Source organism: Mustela nivalis (assembly GCF_964662115.1).
Source record: "Mustela nivalis genome assembly, chromosome: 7".
NCBI classification, from domain to species: Eukaryota; Metazoa; Chordata; class Mammalia; order Carnivora; family Mustelidae; genus Mustela; species Mustela nivalis.
The window spans coordinates 63,179,995-63,199,181 of NC_139026.1; the positions used below are offsets into that span (position 1 = coordinate 63,179,995).

The 19,187-nt window shown below is 40.1% G+C and overlaps 1 protein-coding gene across 6 annotated transcripts in view; it reads left to right on the forward strand.

Annotated features, from left to right (window-relative positions):
- The first annotated feature begins 1,977 nt into the window (after positions 1–1,977).
- Positions 1,978–19,187, forward strand: part of IPO8 (importin 8) — a 192,809-nt gene continuing 175,599 nt past the window's right edge. For 2 of the 6 annotated variants that reach the window (XM_082740709.1, XM_082740705.1), the window contains exons 1-4: positions 2,083–2,405; positions 8,613–8,694; positions 15,788–15,944; positions 18,382–18,540. In XM_082740709.1, coding sequence (XP_082596835.1) covers positions 2,322–2,405; positions 8,613–8,694; positions 15,788–15,944; positions 18,382–18,540 — 482 coding nt within the window. In that variant the 5' untranslated portion in view covers positions 2,083–2,321. Of the gene's footprint in view, positions 2,406–8,612; positions 8,695–15,787; positions 15,945–18,381; positions 18,541–19,187 lie in introns of all 6 variants that reach the window. The other 4 variants (XM_082740704.1, XM_082740707.1, XM_082740706.1 and 1 more) reach the window with 4 other exon arrangements.

A 19,187-nucleotide genomic window follows, 5' to 3' on the forward strand; every position in this document is an offset into this window, starting at 1 on the left:
GTTGGCTGTGAGCATATAATTACTCAAAATCTATTTTTAAATTGTTTTTTAATAGAGTTTATTTAATTGAGAGACAAAGAGAGAGCATGAGCAGGGGAGTGGCAGAGAGAGAGGAAGAGCAAGAAGCAGACTCCTCACTGAGCCCCTTTCCACCGGCGGGGCTCAATCCCATGATCCAGGGATCATGACCTGAGCTGAAGGCAGACGCTTCACCAATTGAGCCACCCAGGTGCCCCTCAAAATTTATTTTAATGAAAAGTATATAGAAAAGTGAGCTTTATTTATTTATTTATAAAATATTTTATTTATTTGACAGAGATCACAAGTGGGCAGAGAGATGGGGGGGCACGGGGGGCGGGGGAAGCAGGCTCCCTGTGGTGCAGAGAGCCCAATGTGGGTTTCGATCCCAGGACCCTGAGATCATGACCTGAGCCGAAGGCAGAAGCTTAACCCACTGAGCCACCCAGGCACCTGACAAGTGAGATTTATTGAGCAAGGTGCCAGAAGAGATGGAGAGAATTAGGTTCAGATTGGGGATAAGGAGGTGAATAGGGGTAAGCAGAGATTAATTTGTGTTTGAGTGAGTTGAGCCTGATGGCTTTGCTCATCTTTGCAGGGCTCCATGAGACAGGTAGGAGTTTGAGAAGAGTCTTGAGGTTGGGAACGGTTGCTGGGAAATGGATGATGGTTCTGATCAATGAAGGAATAGGATTGTTGAGCCTAAAAAAAGAGTACACGTGGAGGCACCTGGGTGGCTCAGACAGCTGGGCATCTGCCTTTGGCATAGGTTGTGGTCCTGTGTTCCTGGGATCAAGTCACACATTGGGCTCCTTGCTAAGCGGGGAGTCTGCATCTCCCTCTGCCTACTTCTCCCCTGCTGTGCTCTCTCTCTCTGACAAAAGAGAAAAGAAAAAACACACAACTGTGGAAGTATTAATTTGCATAGTGGGTCAAGGGTGGACCTAAGAAGTTGAATTGGGAGTTTCAAAGCAGAGGATGTGTAGTCAGGTATGGGAGACTAAGGATAACTAAAAAAGTAATGGAGTTGGAAAACAGGTGAAGAATTACTGGGGGAGAGAGAGATGGAAGAATAGGTCCTAATTTGAAAAGAGGATACTGGAGTTAAGATTTCAGAGGTCAAGGAGCTTTAGATTATCATTAGTTCCAAGAAAGTGGGTTAATGAAACAGTGTGGAGATGAAAACACTACATTTCCAACGACCCTGGAGTACTAAGGTAAGGAGTTTGAATATTATCTTAAAATTGATGGGAAATCACCAAGGAAGGGACGTGACAGTCTTAACCTTTAAGAAACATTACTCTAATGGCAGTGTGGAGGATGGACTAACGAGGGGGAAAACTGGAAGCAGTAAGAGACATTGCCAACCACTAGGCCATTGAATTTTTTGGGCCAGATAATGCCACAGTGGGTGATAATTGTATAATTCTTCTTGCCTTTCACTACTCTTCTGAGAAGATACGGACATCTTTCAGAAACTCTCAGGTGCAATAGTTTCTCTGATGTCTTTATTTTCACCATTACTCTGGAAATACTTTTACATTTGTATCTTCTGTCAGATTTTACGTTCCTTCATAATAACCTGCATGTCAGTAATCTTCTTATAATGTGATACCTAAATATCTTAGTACTCTGGCCCCAAAACATGTTTAACAGATGTTCAGCAAATGAATGAATGAATGAATGAATGAAGATGGCTCCCACAGACCAAAGGAACCCTGTCCTCCTATGAGCTAGTGATCTTTAAGGTCCCAACAAGTCTGCCCTGGAACAGGTTCAGTTGTGATGCCCAAACACTTTCGTACTAACAAAAAGTGCCATTCCCTGTAAAGAGATCTCGAGCCCGGTTGTTTCCTTATCTGGGAAGCAGGTGAGGCTGTTTTCCGTAAGGCAGCATGGCGGACGCTTGCTGGAGCCGGTGAGCGCGGTTTCCCTCCCGGTTAGAAGCCATTACTGTTTTCCGTACAGCAGCATGGGGGCCGCCTCAGGGAGCTGCCATAGTATCACGCCCTGGGGGAAGAGGCCGCCGTAAAGGAAGCGCCGCTTCCTCTTCTCATTTCTCCCGCCTCCCACCGGCTGTCGTAAAAGGGTGAATGGAGAGCGAGTTGTGGGGGGTAGAAAGGGAGGACAGGGGGCGCGGAGTCAGAGTGGCGCAGCAAGTGGCTGCAGGTGGCGACGGTGGCGGGGGGTGGGGAGTGAGGTAGTCTGGGGTCGCGGAGGAGGAGGCTGAGAGGATCAAAAGAAAAACTAAAGCTGCAGTCTGGCCTACTGATCCGGGGGCCGCGGAGCCCCCACCCGGGGAGATGGACCTCAACCGGATCATCCAGGCGCTGAAGGGCACCATCGACCCGAAGCTGCGGATTGCAGCCGAGAATGAGCTCAATCAGGTGAGGAGCGGGCCTGCGGCGCCCCCCTGGGCCCCCCGCGGGCTCACCGGGCTCTCCCTCCTCGGCGCCCCCGATCTCCACCCCAACCCGGGCTTCGGACCCCGACGCTCGTCCCGGCCCGCCCCCCACCCCCAGCCCCCGGGGGCCAATTGAGCGGCACTCCCCGGATCTTTCCTGAACAACTCGCGCACCTGTTGGCCACCTTTGCATCTTTTCCTGTCGTTTTCCTTCCACGGTGCAGTTTGTTCAGTCCACTGGATCGCTGAAAGAGGCTTTGGAAAGCTTTGCCAGTGTTCGCAGGGTGTGTGATTTCCCGAAGTACGCTGATTTAGGGAAGGGGGTGGGAAATTTCGCTTAAAATTCGGATCTGAGTTCAGCTTTTCTCCAGACCCAGCCTTTTTTGGGTGTTGCGGTGGGAAGCCCTCTCATCGCCTGCTTCTGTGGGGTTGGTAGGACTGTTTTGACACTGATTGGCAGAGTTTTGTTGGAGCTCTGGGAAAGGCGGCCAGGAGAGAGCAAGGGAGAGGACAGGCAGTTTTCATCGTGGTATATTGTATAAAAGACACGTCGATTAATGTGTCGATTAATGTGCGTTTGGAGGCAGTTCTTATAAGCGCTAAAATGTGTAAGACTTTCTTTTATCTTCCATCCTCTGTTCTTACTGGCCCTAACGTTGTTCCAGGGTTACCACCGACATTTCGAAATTGTAGTGATCCCAAAATTTAGCTCCTGTTTTCCTCCTCCCCTGTAAGGATGAATGATAGACTTCTCACTAAAAAGTACGAATTAAGGTCTATTCCCTAGGGTAGAGTGACAGCTGGTTGAGGTTGGGGTAATCCTTAAAATGTAAAGGAATATACCTAAATTAGTGGTTTTCAAGGTGCTGCCCAGGATGAGCAGAATCTACATCACCTGGAAACTTGCTGGAATTGGAAATTACTGGGCTTCACATTTAGAGAATCAGAAACTCTGGGGGTGGGTCCCAATTATTTTTTAATTAGCAAGCTAGGTGATTCTGTGCTTCCTGAAGTGTGAGAGCAGCTGTCTTAAGTAAAAGTTTCTGTGGGAGTTCACTAAGGTTTTCCTGGTTGGAGTTGACTTTAAAGTGCAACTGTGCATTTATATCTTTGAAATCCAGTGGGAAATCTGGACGGCGTTTGGAGTAAGGGTGAATTCAGGATTCCCAAGAGATAAAAGGGAGAGTGAAAGCACTGGAGGGAAGGTGGAGTTAAACAGAAGCCTAAAGAGCATGTGTTGTTACCTCAAAAAGAAAAGGACTCTCATTCAAAATAGGGGAACGTTAAAGTCAGTACCTGTCTCAGGCTTTGCAAAGCAGGGTACTATATGTTGATTGGCTAGAAGAATAGTAATCCAGGGGTTGCTTAGAAGGAACAAAGCAAGAGCTGAACTTGCAATCTATTAGTATGACCAGGGGCATTGGCCTGTTTGTGACCCCCTTCTCTTCCCAGTGAGGCCATATGTTATTTTAATAGTGTCAGTAGGGATCATATCTTTGGTATCATGTTGTACCTTCCTGCCTCTGTTCGCCTATCCTTGCTTTGTTTCTGATTCATCAATGTGTAAGTGATTCATCAATGTATAAGTGTCTGTCCCCAGACAGAAGGGGAAAGGTTGGTGGGAAAGCCTGCAGAACTAGAAGAGACCCTTGGGACCCCAGTCTACATTTTTCTTCATGGGATTTCAGTTCAAACCCATTTCATCCTCACTCTGCCCTGCCCCATATCCACCCATTTCATCACAAACCATAGTTTCCTCTGCAACTGCTCTAAGTAGCTTATTGCTATGCCACTCTTTGGCATTACGTTTTGTACAATGCTTTGGATTGTAATACACTCTTACTAAGTACTTTTTTAAAAAATTATAAGTAGAAGACAAGTATAATGTCGCATAACCTTATAGTTATGGCTTATATGGCTATAATGTTGGGTTTTGTGTGCTTATTCTCTATCACCACTGTAATGTCCTGCTTTGCTTGTGGGGAATCTATCATAAGTGATTAGGGTCCAGCTTGTTTATTTTAGTCTAGGTCCCCCCTCAGCAACTATGCTCTGCCTAGGAACTGGAGGCAGCTTCTGCAATGTACTGATCTGTCAATTGCCTTGTAGAAGAGTAGGCAGTTTCAAAACATAACGGCCTCTGTTCTGAGGGATAGATTCTTGTTTGGAGTTACATTTTTCTGTAGTCAACATATTTCTGTTACTGGTTATTGGTTCCTTGATTGCTGTGTGTGATATTGTTTCTGTGGAAACATTTTGTGTGCATTTTCATTTTTTTTTTTTTAAAGATTTTATTTATTTATTTGAAAGACGGAGATCACAAGTAGGCAGAGAGGCAGGCAGAGAGAGAGAGAGAGGGAAGCAGGCTTCCTGCGGAGCAGGGAGCCCGATGCGGGGCTCGATCCCAGGACCCTGAGATCATGACCCGAGCCAAAGGCAGCAGCCCAAACCACTGAGCCACCCAGGCGCCCCTGCATTTTCATTTTTTAAAAAAGATTTATGTATTTGAGAGAGGAGAGCTTGTGAGCCTGGGGAGGGACAGAGAGAGAGAGAAACTTAAACAGACTGTACTGAGCATGGAGCCTGAAACGGGGCTCAGTATCATGACCCTGAGATCATGACCTGAGCCAAAACCAAGAGTTGGATGCTTAACCAATGGAGCCACTCAGGGGTCCCCAGAAAACACATTTTCAGTTTTATCTCAGGATATTAAGAATGCATCCTTTGTGCATTCCTCCTTGTTTTTAGGCCCAGAAGTCACCTTAGCAGCAACAAAGGGAAGCAGGAGTGGGTAGATATCTTGCTCCAGTAACTCATCCACAAAGTTATCTTCTTTTAATAAAACATTCTCCACATGGCCTCAGTAGCGAAATAAAAATAATTACTTTCTTTGCTGAGCTTTGGAATCCCTGTTTTTCTGTGCATCTGTCTGTATCATTTTTATTGCCCTTTAAGAGGGTTTGTTTATATGAATAACATTTATTTGTTTATTTATTTTTAAAGATTTTATTTATTTATTTATTTGACACAGAGAGAGAGGCAGGGAGAGAAGGAACACAAGGGGGGCGAGATTGAGAGGGAGAAGCAGGCTTCCTGCTGAGCGGGGAGCCTGATGTGTGGCTCGAACCCAGGACCCTGGGATCCTGACCTGAGCCACCCAGGTGCCCCATGAATAACATATTTATTGAGTTCTCATGCAGACACTAATGTAAGGCTCTGCTTTCACAGAGCTTGCATTCTGGTGGGGGATAGTGATAAGTGATAAGTAAGTAGTATTAGGTCATAAGTGCTATAGTGCTATAGATAGTAAAGTCCTGGAGAGACAGTGTTGGGGTGTATAAATAATGTGGTCATTCTCTGAAGAGTGACACTGAGCCGAGACCTAGATGTTGTGAAGGAGTGAAGCAGGTGAAGAACTGGGAGAGAAACAGGAGCAAGTCCAATAAAGGCCTTCAGCTTGGCATATTGGAGCACTTGAAAAGGTAATGTACTGGGAGCCATGAGGCAGAGAACGGGAGGCAGCAGGTCTTTGCTTTAAAATGAGTTCTCATCAGATGCAGAATTATGCTAAGTAAATACACTATTTTCAGAAAACTTCACAGATACAAAGTAAATATTGAGAAATGTCTTTCATTTTTTTCTTAGAAACCTGAACTCCGAGGTGGAAAAAGAAATTGGATAAATATTTGTGAGGAAAAATTGTATGAGACTTTATCTGAATTTACCTTTGGATGTTTTAGCTGACCAAATTAATATAGTTTGAATCAAGGTTGAAAGGAGAAGACAAAAAGTTGCACAAGGTCATTAAAATGGCAGACAGTTGCAAAAAAATGGAGTTCCAAAATGTGTACAAAGGCAATAGTGTTGAAGTCAAAGCAGTCTCTACAATAACTACTCTAAAATAGATACTATTAGTCTAAGTGTACAGGTTATTTTGTACTTATGTGTAATAAGTATCTACACTGGAGAGATTAGAACTAAGCTATGGATGTTTTAGTCTTGGATTCACCCTGGGATCTTTCTTTTAGTCTTGGATTCACCCTGGGATCTTTCTGTATCTGAAATGTTACAAACATGAGTTATTTTATAATAATGTACATGTAGAAGGTTAGAAGATTGGGCTAAATCTGTGTTATTTTGACTCCTGTAAACTGCTGTTAGGAGAAATCTGTTTTCTTAAAAATTACTTTAAAATGGTGGTTTCAATTATGAATGAAAAAGAATTTTATGTACAACAGATTTAAAATTCTGAGGTTTAGATAGGATGAAAGGAAGAACAATTATAGGATAATTAAAATTTTTTAAAAAAGTTTTATTTATGTATTTGACAGGGAGAGAGACAGTGAGAGAAGAAACACAAACAGAGAGAGGGAGAAGCAGGCTTCCTGCCAAGCAGGGAGCCCGATGTGGGTCTCAGTCCCAGGACCCCGGGACTATGGCCCAAGCTGAAGGCAGATGCTCAACAACTGAGCCACCCAGGCACCTGGATAATTCAAAATTTTATAGAAAGAATTGGAAAGCAAAATGTTCTTGAATGGAAAAGATCGATATTAAAATCTCGATACAAATTTTCCCCGAAATTTTTAGTCCTTTATCTTATTAATGCTGTTATGAATAAATGAGTAGGAAAGATGGTTAAATTAAAAAGTTGAGTGGTGGGCGCCTGGGTGACTCAGCTGGTTAAGCGACTGCCTTCAGCTCAGGTCATGATCCCAGAGTCTGGGGATTGAGTCCTACGTCGAGCTCCCAGCTCTATGGGGAGTCTGCTTCTCTCTCTGACCTTCTCCTCTCTCATGCTCTCTCTCATTCTCTCTCTCAACTAAATAAAGAAAATCTTAAAAAAAAAAAAAGGTTGAGCGGTATATGTAAACCTAGTGGTATGTTGAAAAAGATGCCACTGTAGGTCCAGGCTCCTGGGAGAAGGGAAGCTGAACAGATTCTCTTCATCATTGTTGGCTTTAGCCTTAGTGAGAATTTGTGAATTTTTTCTGGGAATGTCAGCGGGCAAGGCCAAGTGTAAGCTCTGGGAATGTGGCAGAAAGGTTACCTGGTCCGGGTACTTGACATTTGGGGGAGAGTATTATCAAAAGGAACTGGCTGTTCTGTATTTTTATTTTTAAAATCATTTATTTATTTATTTATTTTTACTTCTACAGTCAGCCTGTCAAAACTCAGGGGTAGGTCAAAGTAGAACTAGTTGGGGGTGGCGGGAACTGACCCAGGCAGCACACACATCAGCACAGACTTACTTGGGTGTCAGGTTTAAAAGATGATCCTCCAGGTGCCTCGGTGGCTCAGTTGGTTGAGTGCCTGCCTTTGGCTCAGGTCATGATCCTAGGGTTCCAGGATTGAGCCCTGGGTTGGGCTTCTTGCTTATGGGGAGCTTGCTGCTTCTTTTGTCTGCTGCTCCCACTGCTTGTGTTCTCTCTCTCTGACAAATAGATAAATAACATCTTTAAAATAAAATAAAATAAAATAAAATAAAGGATGCTCCACCAACAGGGCAGCTGGTGGTGACAACTCTCAACACTGTCTTATGAGGCACATTGTTCCAGCCTGGACTGGTTCTTCATAGCTCATTGCACAGATAATTAACATTATCTTGTCTGTTTTCCTATGCTGGATCCATGTTTTCGTTTGACAGAAATACTATCGGCAAAATTAAAGCACAAATAAGCTGGGAAGAAACACTTGCAATGTGTAGGTCCAATAAAAGTTAGGATTTTAAATTGATAAATAGCTCTTAGGATTTATTAAGAATGAAACAAATACTCTTCAAAAAAGGATAAAGGGAATAATTTGTAGAAGAAAACAAATAGCCAACAGAAAGGATAAATTTTAACTTAGCAGAAATGTAATTTAAAACAAGAGTCAATTTTGAAGGAATGATAATGCTAAACATTGTATTGGATAGGTGGGTATATACTACTTTTGGGAGTGTAGATCGCTACACATTTTCTGGAGAGCATTTTAACAATATATGTTAAAAAACAAAAATATTCATACCCCTTTATTCATCAATTTATTACAATTTTGATTTGAAGTATTTCAGTAATCTTATTTTTGCCTTGGAAAATTTCTCTCACTATAAAAGTTTTCCTTTTATTTGGACAGTAATGTATTCAGTAACAGTGCTAACAGTTATTCATTTATATTGGCCTATTTTATAAATATTTCTTTGTAATTTCAGTCCTACAAGATTATCAATTTTGCCCCCAGTTTACTTCGGATTATAGTCTCTGACCATGTGGAATTCCCAGTACGCCAGGCAGGTGAGTAGTTTTTTCATCCTTTATAAAATTATTTGTATCTGTGATTTCTTTAAAAAAATAGGAAGCACACATAAAGTATTTCTAATGGCTTAAAAACTCTCTTTTTCCCTGGAAATTTAGAGGTAGATACTGAGCTTTTACATCTTCCCTGGTTTTTCCTCTCCTCCTCTCCTTTTCACCTACTGATTCCTTGCCTCTGTAACTTTGCCTTTTTCCCCCTTAGTTTTCACAATTCCAGTGGCTTAATCTCCCTAATTCTTTTTGATTCCTGGTGGCCCACCCTTTGGTTCCATAGATGAAGACCGTGAATTTATGTATGTGGATTTGAGCTCCATTCATAAGTCAGATCGTGGATGTAATATATGTGCACAGGTGTTCCTAAACACGTGTTTGGGGAACAGGACTTTTCTTTTTTTTTAAGATTTTTATTTATTTATTTGACAGAGATAGCAGCAGCAGAGGGAGGGGCAGAGAGGGGGGGAGAAGCAGACTCCCCACTGAGCAGGGAGCCTGATGTGGGGCTGGATCCCAGGACCCTGTGAGATCATGACCTGAGCCGAAGTCAGAGGCTTAACTGCCTAGCCACCCAGGCGCCCCAGGACTTCTGTTTTAAACTTGAGACTTACTTTCAAGTGCTGTGTGACCTTATGGTAGTTCCGTGGTTTTGTGCCTTCCTCTTTTTGCCTTTTTAATGAGCTGGTCCTTACAGGTCAGAATGTAAAAAATGGCGAACGTCTTGGAGTGTCATGAGTCCTGAAAAGATGGTAATATCAAGATAAAGGGAATAAAATGATAAATGCTAATTTATTTAAAAACTCTTTTTTTAAAGCTCGGCCACTTGATATATATTCTATTTTTGTTTGTTTGTTTGTTTTTTGTTTTTAAGATTTTAATCATCTATTTGACCTAGAGAGACAGTGAGAGAGGGAACAAAAGGAGGGGGAGATGGAGAGGGAGAAGCAGGCTTCCTGCCGAGCAGGGAGCCTGATGCAGGGCTAGATCCCAGGACTCCTGGATCATGACCTGAGCCGAAGGCAGATGCCTAACGACTGAGTTGCCCAGGGCACCCCAATATATATTCATTATGAATAATTTGGGCAACACAGAAAAATACGAAGATGAAAGTAAAAAAAATTTACTCAATATTCATTGCTCAGAAATGGCCATCATTAACATTATGCAAACATTAGTCTTTGCAGGTACAGGTAGGGAGAGATCAACAATTTTATACAGGTAAGATTATACTCTACATGCTGATAAAAGTATTTAATTTTCCTTGAGCATAACAAAAAAGAGGTAAGGAATCATTAGCTTTGGGGAAATACTTGTAGCAATATGCACGATTCCCTAAAGATCCCTTTGTTATTAAGAAAAGCTTATGGAGAGACTCTTAATCTCACAAAACAAACTGAGGTTGCTGGGGGTGGGTTTGGGAGAGGGTGGTGGGGTTATGAACATTGGGGAGGGTATGTACTATGGTGAGTGCTGTGAAGTGTATAAACCTGGCGATTCATAGACCTGTACCCCTGGTGCTATAATACATTATATGTTTATAAAATAATTAAAAAATAAAAATAAATAAATAATTATTTATAACTTCAACAAGGTGTATAAGACTTATTTATAGATTTTTTGAAACTGTAACTCTGTTGTTTAATCTTTGTTTTATGAAATAGGGCTGTTCTGAAATCACATTTTGCTAAATGGAAACTATTTTAATAATCTAAGTGTTTATAGGGCCATCGCAGAGTTCCTGTGAAGCTTTATAGAAATAGTATTTTTAAAGATTTTAACAGTTTATTGATTTAATATGTCTTCTTTACATGACATATAAACACTACAAAAACTCATTGGATTGCCCCAATTGCACCCCCAGAGATACCTGCCATTAGCTTTGGTGCAAGGTTCTCCAATTCCCTTTTTTCCTGTAGATTTGATAATTTTAAAATGTAACAAAAATATGTTTTTATTCCACATGGTGTTTTATAACTTTCTTTCTCCCATTGAACCATATACCCTTGGGGGGTCTTTCCATACCAGTGTATATGCATATACATGTGCTTTATTCTTTGTAACAATTGTTCATTATTTCTTTGTACAGAACTACTTTAGTTTATTCAAACAATTTGATATTGATGGATATTTCCTTTATTGTCCCTTTTTTGTTGTTATTGTTGATAGAGGCAAAGCCATAATCAGAATCCTTGGACATTTATCTCAGGATACTTGTGAAAATATTTTCAAAGAATAAATAACAAGAAATGGAGATGCTGGGTGGATATTAATGATATTAAAATTTTCAGTTTTGAATCTTCTCACCAAGTTGCTTTTGCTTACTTTTTGTATCATATCTGCAATAATGCTAGGTTCCTCATATCCTCTATACAACTTTGAATCTTAATAATGTATGTAACTGAGGTTTTTTTTTTTTTAAGATTTTATTTATTTATTTGACAGAGAGATCCCAAGTAGGCAGATAGGCAGGAAGAGAGAGAGGGGGAAGCAGGCTCCCCACCGAGTAGAGAGCCCGATGTGGGGCCCAATCCCAGGACCTTAGGGTCATGACCTGAGCTGAAGGCAGAGGCTTAACCCACTGAGCCACCCAGGCGCCCCTATAACTGAGTTTTGATATGAAATGTAAATAGCACTTACAGGCAGTTTTTCTTCATAATTTATGTAGATTTCAAATCTGTTAGTCACAAGACAGAGTTTATCTTGGTGGTTATTTTTTATTAGGACAGTTTTCTCTCTTAGAGCATCTATTTTATCATTGAATGTAAAATATACAGTGTAAAATTCTACATTATATCTCCCCTAAACTTATAAAATTTCTGTCCTATTTAATCTATTATTAAAATACAGAGATACCCCAAGAACCTTATGGTGACACCCAGACAGGTAATTTATCATTTTATCATGACATTTAAAAAAGAATGATGTGATTTTTTCCTTTAAAAAGAAGTCAACCTGGGCGCCTGGGTGGCTCAGTGGTTAAGCCGCTGCCTTCGGCTCAGGTCATGATCTCAGGTTCCTGGGATCGAGTCCCGCATAAAATCTTTAAAAAAAAAAATAAAATAAAAAGAAGTCAACCTGTATAAAGCTATAAAAAATATGCTAATATTAAATGGAAAGACATAGTTCTGTAGAATAGTCAGTTCTTGATTTTTTGGCTTGTGGGCAATCCTATAATATTCTTGTTACCATCAATCAGGCTCATTAGTGAATGTCCCTTATTACTTTACTGTGGAGAAATAGGGAAAAAATGTAATATTTTGACATTGATAAGCAAAACAAAATAAATCTGAATGTTCTGTTATTTTTGAGTATTAAGAAGCATAATAGCATTCTTTTTTTTTTTTTTTTAAAGATTTTATTTATTTATTTGACAGAAATCACAAGTAGTCGGAGAGGCAGGCAGAGAGAGAGAGAGAGAGAGGGAAGCAGGCTCCCCGCTGAGCAGAGAGCCCGATGCGGGACTCGATCCCAGGACCCTGAGATCATGACCTGAGCCGAAGGCAGCGGCTTAACCCACTGAGCCACCCAGGCGCCCCGCATAATAGCATTCTTAATGTTATTATCCAATGTACAGAGAAAGGAGCCCATCTTAAATTTAGTATAGTTATGATTAAGAATCTCTCAGGTGGCTTTGTTTTCAACTTTTTACTCCTTGCTTGCGAGGAGACCCTCTAATATACCTAATCCTAGTTTCAGAAATGTGGTTTCTTTAGTAAATTTTGGAGTTGCTATGAGCAGAAAAGTTGTTTGGATTTGAAAGTGGTAGTTGAGGGGCACGTGGCTGGTCCGGTCACTATAGTGTGTGACTCTTGATCTCGGGGTTATACATTTGAACCCCATGTTGGATGTGGAGATAACTTAAAAATAAAATCTTAAAAAAAAGATTAAAAAGTAAATAAATGAAAGTGGTAGTTTAGGGTTGGATGTTACATTAGACCTGATGAAGTCATTGTTGGTGACTGGTGAGGGGACCCTCATTTGAAAAGTAGCATGGGTCTGTTTTCTGTAAGTTGCTTGCTTTTTTGTTCTTCTGACGTGTTGTATATATTTTTAAAAGATGGATGGGGGGGTGCATGGGTGGCTCAATGGGTTAAGCATCTGCCTTCGGCTCAGGTCATGATCTCAGGGTCCTGGGATCGAGACCCACATCAGGCTCTCTGCTCAGCAGGGAGCCTGGTTCCTCATCTCTCTTTCTCTCTCTCTCTGCCTATTTGTGATCTCTGTCAAATAAATGAATAAAATCTTAAAAAAAAAAAAAATGGATGGAGTGTCCCTGGGTGGCTCAGTGGGTTAAAGCCTCTGCCTTTGGCTCGGGTCATGATCCTGGGGTCTTGGGATTGAGCCCCACATCGGGCTCTCTGCTCAGCAGGGAGCCTGCTTCCCTCTCTCTCTCTGCCTACCTCTCTGCCTACTTGTGATCTCTGTCAAATAAATAAATAAATAAAATCTTAAAAAAAAAAAGATGGATAGGGAGGGATATAAAAATTCAGCCTATAGCTAAGTTATTCACAAACACTAAGGTTAACAGTGTTCTAGAATACAGAACCTAGAAAAAATTGGAAAGATGCCTCTGATCAGTCCAGAAGCATAACAAGAAACTCTTTCATTAAAACCCATGTGTCTTGTATGTAGGAAGCTCTTGGCTTTTATTCAGAACCTATTTACTTTTGTTTTGGTTATAATTTACATACACTATTCAATTTCCTAGCCTGTAACAGATTAATGAATAAGAGAGAGAGAGGGACTACCAAATTACAATGAAAAATGGAAAAACCTAGAAACATTGACTCAAAAAGCCCAGCGTTGTACTTCAGTGAGTTCCTACTGGCATCCTTTCCCCTTTGAGGTTGTGGGATCGACTGACCTGTGTAGTTGTGAGTCTGGATTCCTGAGCATAGGGCTTAAGTGATGATCTGTTGTGCTTGAGAGGGAGAGAACTGAGTGTATGCGTTAGAAAGTTAATTTTAGACTTAAGATGCTTGGAATGGTGGATTTTGCAGAAAAACAAAGTTTAATAATTTCCATATGACTGGATTAATGATATTTGTGTTTTGTTAGCTCTGGCAAATGGTTAAATAGATAACTTTAATTAGATGATGAAAGGAAGGTTTTTAGATTATTGATAGTTTGAATTATCTTTGGTACTTTTTCTTCATTATTCTTAGCAATCCATGATTATCTATATGAGAAATAAATACTCTCATTAACTTGTAAGAGGTTCAATTTTATTTTAACTAATTGAGGATTTAATTTTTTAAAAAGATTTTATTTTTTTATTAGAGTGCACGTGTGTGTGAGTGCAGAATAGGAAGGGAGAGGGACAAGCAGACTCCTCACTGAGTGCAGAGCCCGATGAGGGGCTCAGTCTCCGGACCCTGAGATCATGACCTGAGCTGAAATCAAGAGTCAGATGCTTAACTGACTGAGCCACCCAGGTGCCTCTAATTGAGGATTTATTATTTTATTATTTTATTTTGTTTTTAAGAACTTTAAAAAAATATATTTATTTGAGAGAGAGGGAAAGAGAGGAAGAGTGTGCACAAGTGGGGATTGAGCACACAGAGACAGAAGCAGGCTCCCTGCTGATCTCCCTGCTCAGCAGGGAGCCCCACACTGGGCTTGATCCCAGGACCCTGGGAATGTGGCCAGAGCAGAAGGCAGGCGCTCAAGTGACTGAACCATCCCGGCACCCCAAGGATTTATTTTAACATCTACAAATTAGTGTGCCTTTTATGTAGGCTATCTTATATGGTGCCCAATAATAAAAATATTTTTTAGTGGTAAAATTAATGGTATTTAATGACTGTATTATAAATAAGACCATGATTTTACCATGTCTGTACCTTTGGAATCTGCAAGTTGCTGTTTGTCAAGTTCATAATTTCATTACATTTCAGTTGTACTAGAGCCAACGTAGAACGTGTTGGTTTATTCTCTGTGTCATAATGCTTCAACCAATTGAATTTTATGTAAAATTGGGATAAAGGTGGGTTGGGGGAAGAATGGAGAGGAGAAACTCAAGGGAAGAAAGTTAAAATGCTTTGCAGATCGCATCTATTTATTTTTATATATAAAGTATATATAAGTGTATGATGTAATAAGTATTTATTTCCATTAATGTTCATTTGGGATAGTTAGAAAGCTTCACATTGCCTATCAAAACCCTATCTTAGGGGCACCTGGGTGGCTTAGTGGGTTAAGCCTCTGCCTTAGGCTCAGGTCATGATCTCAGGGTCCTGGGATTGAGCCCCACATCGGGCTCTCTGCTCAGCAGGGAGCCTGCATCCCTCTCTCTCTCTGCCTACTTGTGATCTCTCTCTCTCTCTCTGTGTGAAATAAATAAATAAAATCTAAAAAAATTTTAAAAAGCCCTATCTGAAGTATTTTAGCTTGTTTCTTTCAGAAGCCTTTTGCTAACTATTGAAGATGGTTAAACAGAATAGAAATAAAATTACTATGTATTTTGATAGAAATAAATAGGTAAGAAATTTCCTGAAATTGTACAGAGATATTTGAAGGTTAATGTCTTTTTCTCTATTCTTCTGTTTACAAGTGGTAAATATTTCAGAAGGGTAAGACAGAAATTAGCAATATTTTGGTGCTGGATAGTGGCCAGTGAGAAAAGATAAACAAGATAAAGATAAACAAGAAAAGAAGGGTACATGAAGGACAGTGGAATTTCACGTGTTGTGGACTCAGCTTTAGGCATTAGGAGCAGTATTATCTTTATGCTATCAAAATACAGTTAGTAGAGTTTCATTTAGACTACCTTATATTTAGTCTAAGGATATATACTTGATTCCTAGATCATGTTTCTGTCCTCTAGACTCTGAAGCTTGATTTAATGAAAGGTTTTCTGCTTAGATTTGGTTTACTAGGTAAAGAGAAAGTTTAAATTCTTCTACATTTTCCCTTCGCCAGTTGGCTATTTATAACTGTAAGATTTTTCCATTTTTGCTGAGTATCCTGTTTAGCGGTGAAGATATAACATGAAGGACTTAGCCTTTCATGCTCTGTAAAGCTATGTTAAAGCCATCTTTTCAGTATTGCTATGTTAGCATTTTTTTCTCCACCTTAGCTGCCATTTACTTGAAGAACATGGTGACACAGTACTGGCCTGACCGAGAACCTCCACCGGGAGAAGCAGTATTTCCATTCAACATTCATGAAAATGATCGCCAGCAAATACGCGATAACATTGTGGAAGGAATAATTCGGTCTCCGGATTTAGTGAGGTACATTATACTCTATATGATTAGTAGGGAGCACGAAATGTTTGGATGGGAGAAGTTGGATGTAATCATCAGCCTCAAGTTTGTATATCTGAAGAGGTAAAGTAATGAAGGTGGGCACTCAAAAAATATTGTTTTACTTATTTGTCTTTGCGTTTGTAATTCTTTGCCTTGAAGTATTTTGGAAAAGATTTAGTTGCCATAAGTTGCCCAAAAAAGAGTTAAGGCAAAAATCAAACTTAACTAAAATTGTATAAATCCCTGCTATTCAAATAACCTATGTTCTTAGTTATGATCTCTTTACTTTTTACCAGCTGCTTCCCCCAACTCCCCATAATACAGGGAAATTGAGGCCTGGGAATTTTCACCACTTTTCTGCCTACTTTACCTATGTTTTCATTCATTTTTTAAAATGAACTGAGTATCTTTTTCTTTGGAGAAGACAGAATAGAGTATGTATAGGCTAGAAGACTGGCTCCAGTTTTTAAAATTGAGGTTAGATGCTATAAGCAGCACTGGTCAGTAGGCCTTTCTGTGATGACGGAGCTCTCCTGTACCCACCCCGTCCAGTACTTAGCCACATGATGTCTGTGGCTGTTGAGTGCCTGCAATGTGGCTGCTGCAGCCGAGGACCCGGATGTTGGTAGGAGTGTGCACATAATGCTAGCTAGCGGCTTCCCCTCTCGCACCGCAGAGCTGCAGACTCAGTTTGCACTTTCAAAATAGGAAACACAGATTCTTTTCCACGTGAGTTCATAGTTAGATTTCTATTGAAAACGGAGGAGGGAAAGAGGTGAAACTGAGGTAGGGGAGCAAAATTGTTTAACATTAATAGATGAGCTATAACTTTAGCCCTGAGTGTCTCATGTACATTATGTCATAAGCAGCAGGAATAGGGAAGGAAGTGTGAGGGGAATAGTGGGGAAGGAGAGCAAACATTGAACAACTCTTCATGCAGTTCCTTTGTTAGTTAAGAGGAGAAAGGATGGGTACTGATTAAAGAAAATCCCCAGTATTCTCAGCGGGTGCCCACATCCAGCCAGGTAGAGGCTCCCCTCTGGCACCATCGTGTGTCCGTGTGCGTCTGTGTCTTGACAGAGTCTACAGTTCTCTCTGAGTCTTGTGATGCTCCTGCACAGTAACATAGGAAGGGACGGCTGCTCATAGCCATCCCTCCTTGCTGGCTGGGAAAATGAAGGCGTTGGGAGGTCTCCTAAAGATGAAATTTGAAAAAATGAGAAGTTTTAGTTTTATTGTGCACAGATGTGAGGTATTTATTGTTTAGGAACGACTGCTGGTGGCATAAGAGAAGAATTTTATCTTTATTGTGAGACAGTTGCTTCTTGTATGTCCTGAGGCTTAATTGTAGTCACTCTTAAAAGAACTATTCTCAGAGTTCATTTAAGAGTATGGCACTGAAAAATTTTCAAATGGATTTGATAACATAAAAGGCATTATTTTGTGTGTTTCATTTCAGTGAATGCAAATTATTAGCCAATGGAGCACACATTTTTTGGGGGGAGGAGGCATTATGGAATCCTAATTTAGCCAGGTTCACTTTCTAATCATTTGCAAATGACCATATAAGGACATATTGATAGTCTGTGGAGGAGAAATTTTTTTCCTCAATTTTTTTTTTCCCCGATTCCATTTATAGTAGGGCTCTCATTGAGAAAATGGATACTGACATAAATGTTATGAGATCACGTTTTTTATTAACTTTGTTGTTTTATTAAAGAGAAGTTGGTTTTAGGTCTTTCTTACTGCTTTTTTCTTGATTTCTCTGCAAATAACTTAGCTTTCCTCTTCAGGAATTGCCAGCTAATACTTGCTTCTTATTCTGAAAGACAAAAATTACTGTCTTAGGAAGCTTTGATAGGAGCAACATACTGTGTTGGCTTTTTACTGATAATGGATGGCTCAGGCTCACTGAGATGCTTCCCACTGTTATGTCAGCCTTTGTTTTACCTACTTTGACTATTTTTAGGCTGTTTTTCCAGTTGAAATGACAAAATACTTTGTTTTGTTTTGTTTCCCCCTTAGGATATGATAACTAAACTACAAAAGATGACATAGTGGGAAATTTTGCAGAGCTGTGGTGGATTCATTCTTTCTTTTTTCCTTTTTTTTTTTTTTGAGAATTTTTAAATGAATTTTTGTTTTTAAATTCTTTTTTTCCCCCAAGGCTGTGTTTAGGATAATCCCATTTGAAAGTTTTCATTCATTGTAGGAAATTACCCATTTTGTTTATTTTCAGTAAGTGGAGCTACTGAAGAGATTTTTCTTTATAGGACCGTTCTTTTTTCCCCTGTCCAAGATATGTAACTGTATAATATAGGTAAATAGAGGTTAGAGTGCTTTTGTGTAAAATATTAGAGGTGTTTGAAACCTGATATTTATAACTACTTAGATTGTGGACTTTTTTCCCCCCACCTTATAGAGTCCAGTTAACAATGTGTCTCCGTGCCATCATTAAATATGATTTCCCTGGTCACTGGCCAGCGGTAGTCGACAAGATAGACTATTACTTGCAATCACAGAGCAGTGGAAGCTGGCTTGGCAGTTTATTATGTCTGTATCAACTGGTGAAGACATATGAGTAAGTTGATTTCTATTGGCTGAAGATACCAGCCTTGTGTTACTTAGAAAGAATTAAATTGCATAGAGAGGTCTGCTATATGGGTGTTCTGCAGAATCAGGTTGGTTTGGGAAATGGTGGGTTAAGCACAAGCATGTTTATTTACTATAGTTATTCAGAGAACCTTAAATCTGCTAAAGTACATTGCTAATCTCTAAGGCAGTGATAAGATATGCAGTGTTTCTTGAATTTATTTGCCAGTTTCAGTGGCCCATTTATTAACAGTTTTCCTTGGAAAAAGGAACCTTAATATTTAAGTTCTTCAAGTGAGCACGTTAAGTAAACCAAACATTTAACTTTTTGGATACAGGATAGAAAATGTTCAAGTTTCCTTGCTAGTGACGTTCTTTTCCATAGAAGTTGCTCGGGAGTTAGGAGACCAGTGAGCGTCATGTTTAATAGCATTGCTTTCTGGTTTCTGGGAGGGTTGTGCCTTATGCATGCAGAGTCCTGTAGTTTTCCTTTTAAAAAACTGGTTAGTTAGAAGATATTTGAGATTTGGAGCAATTGAAGTAATTTGAGAGCACCTAAGTTTGCAAACTATTTTTAACATTTTAATTTAGTGTATTCTAAGAAGAAATTTTTTTCTACATTATTTATTATATGAC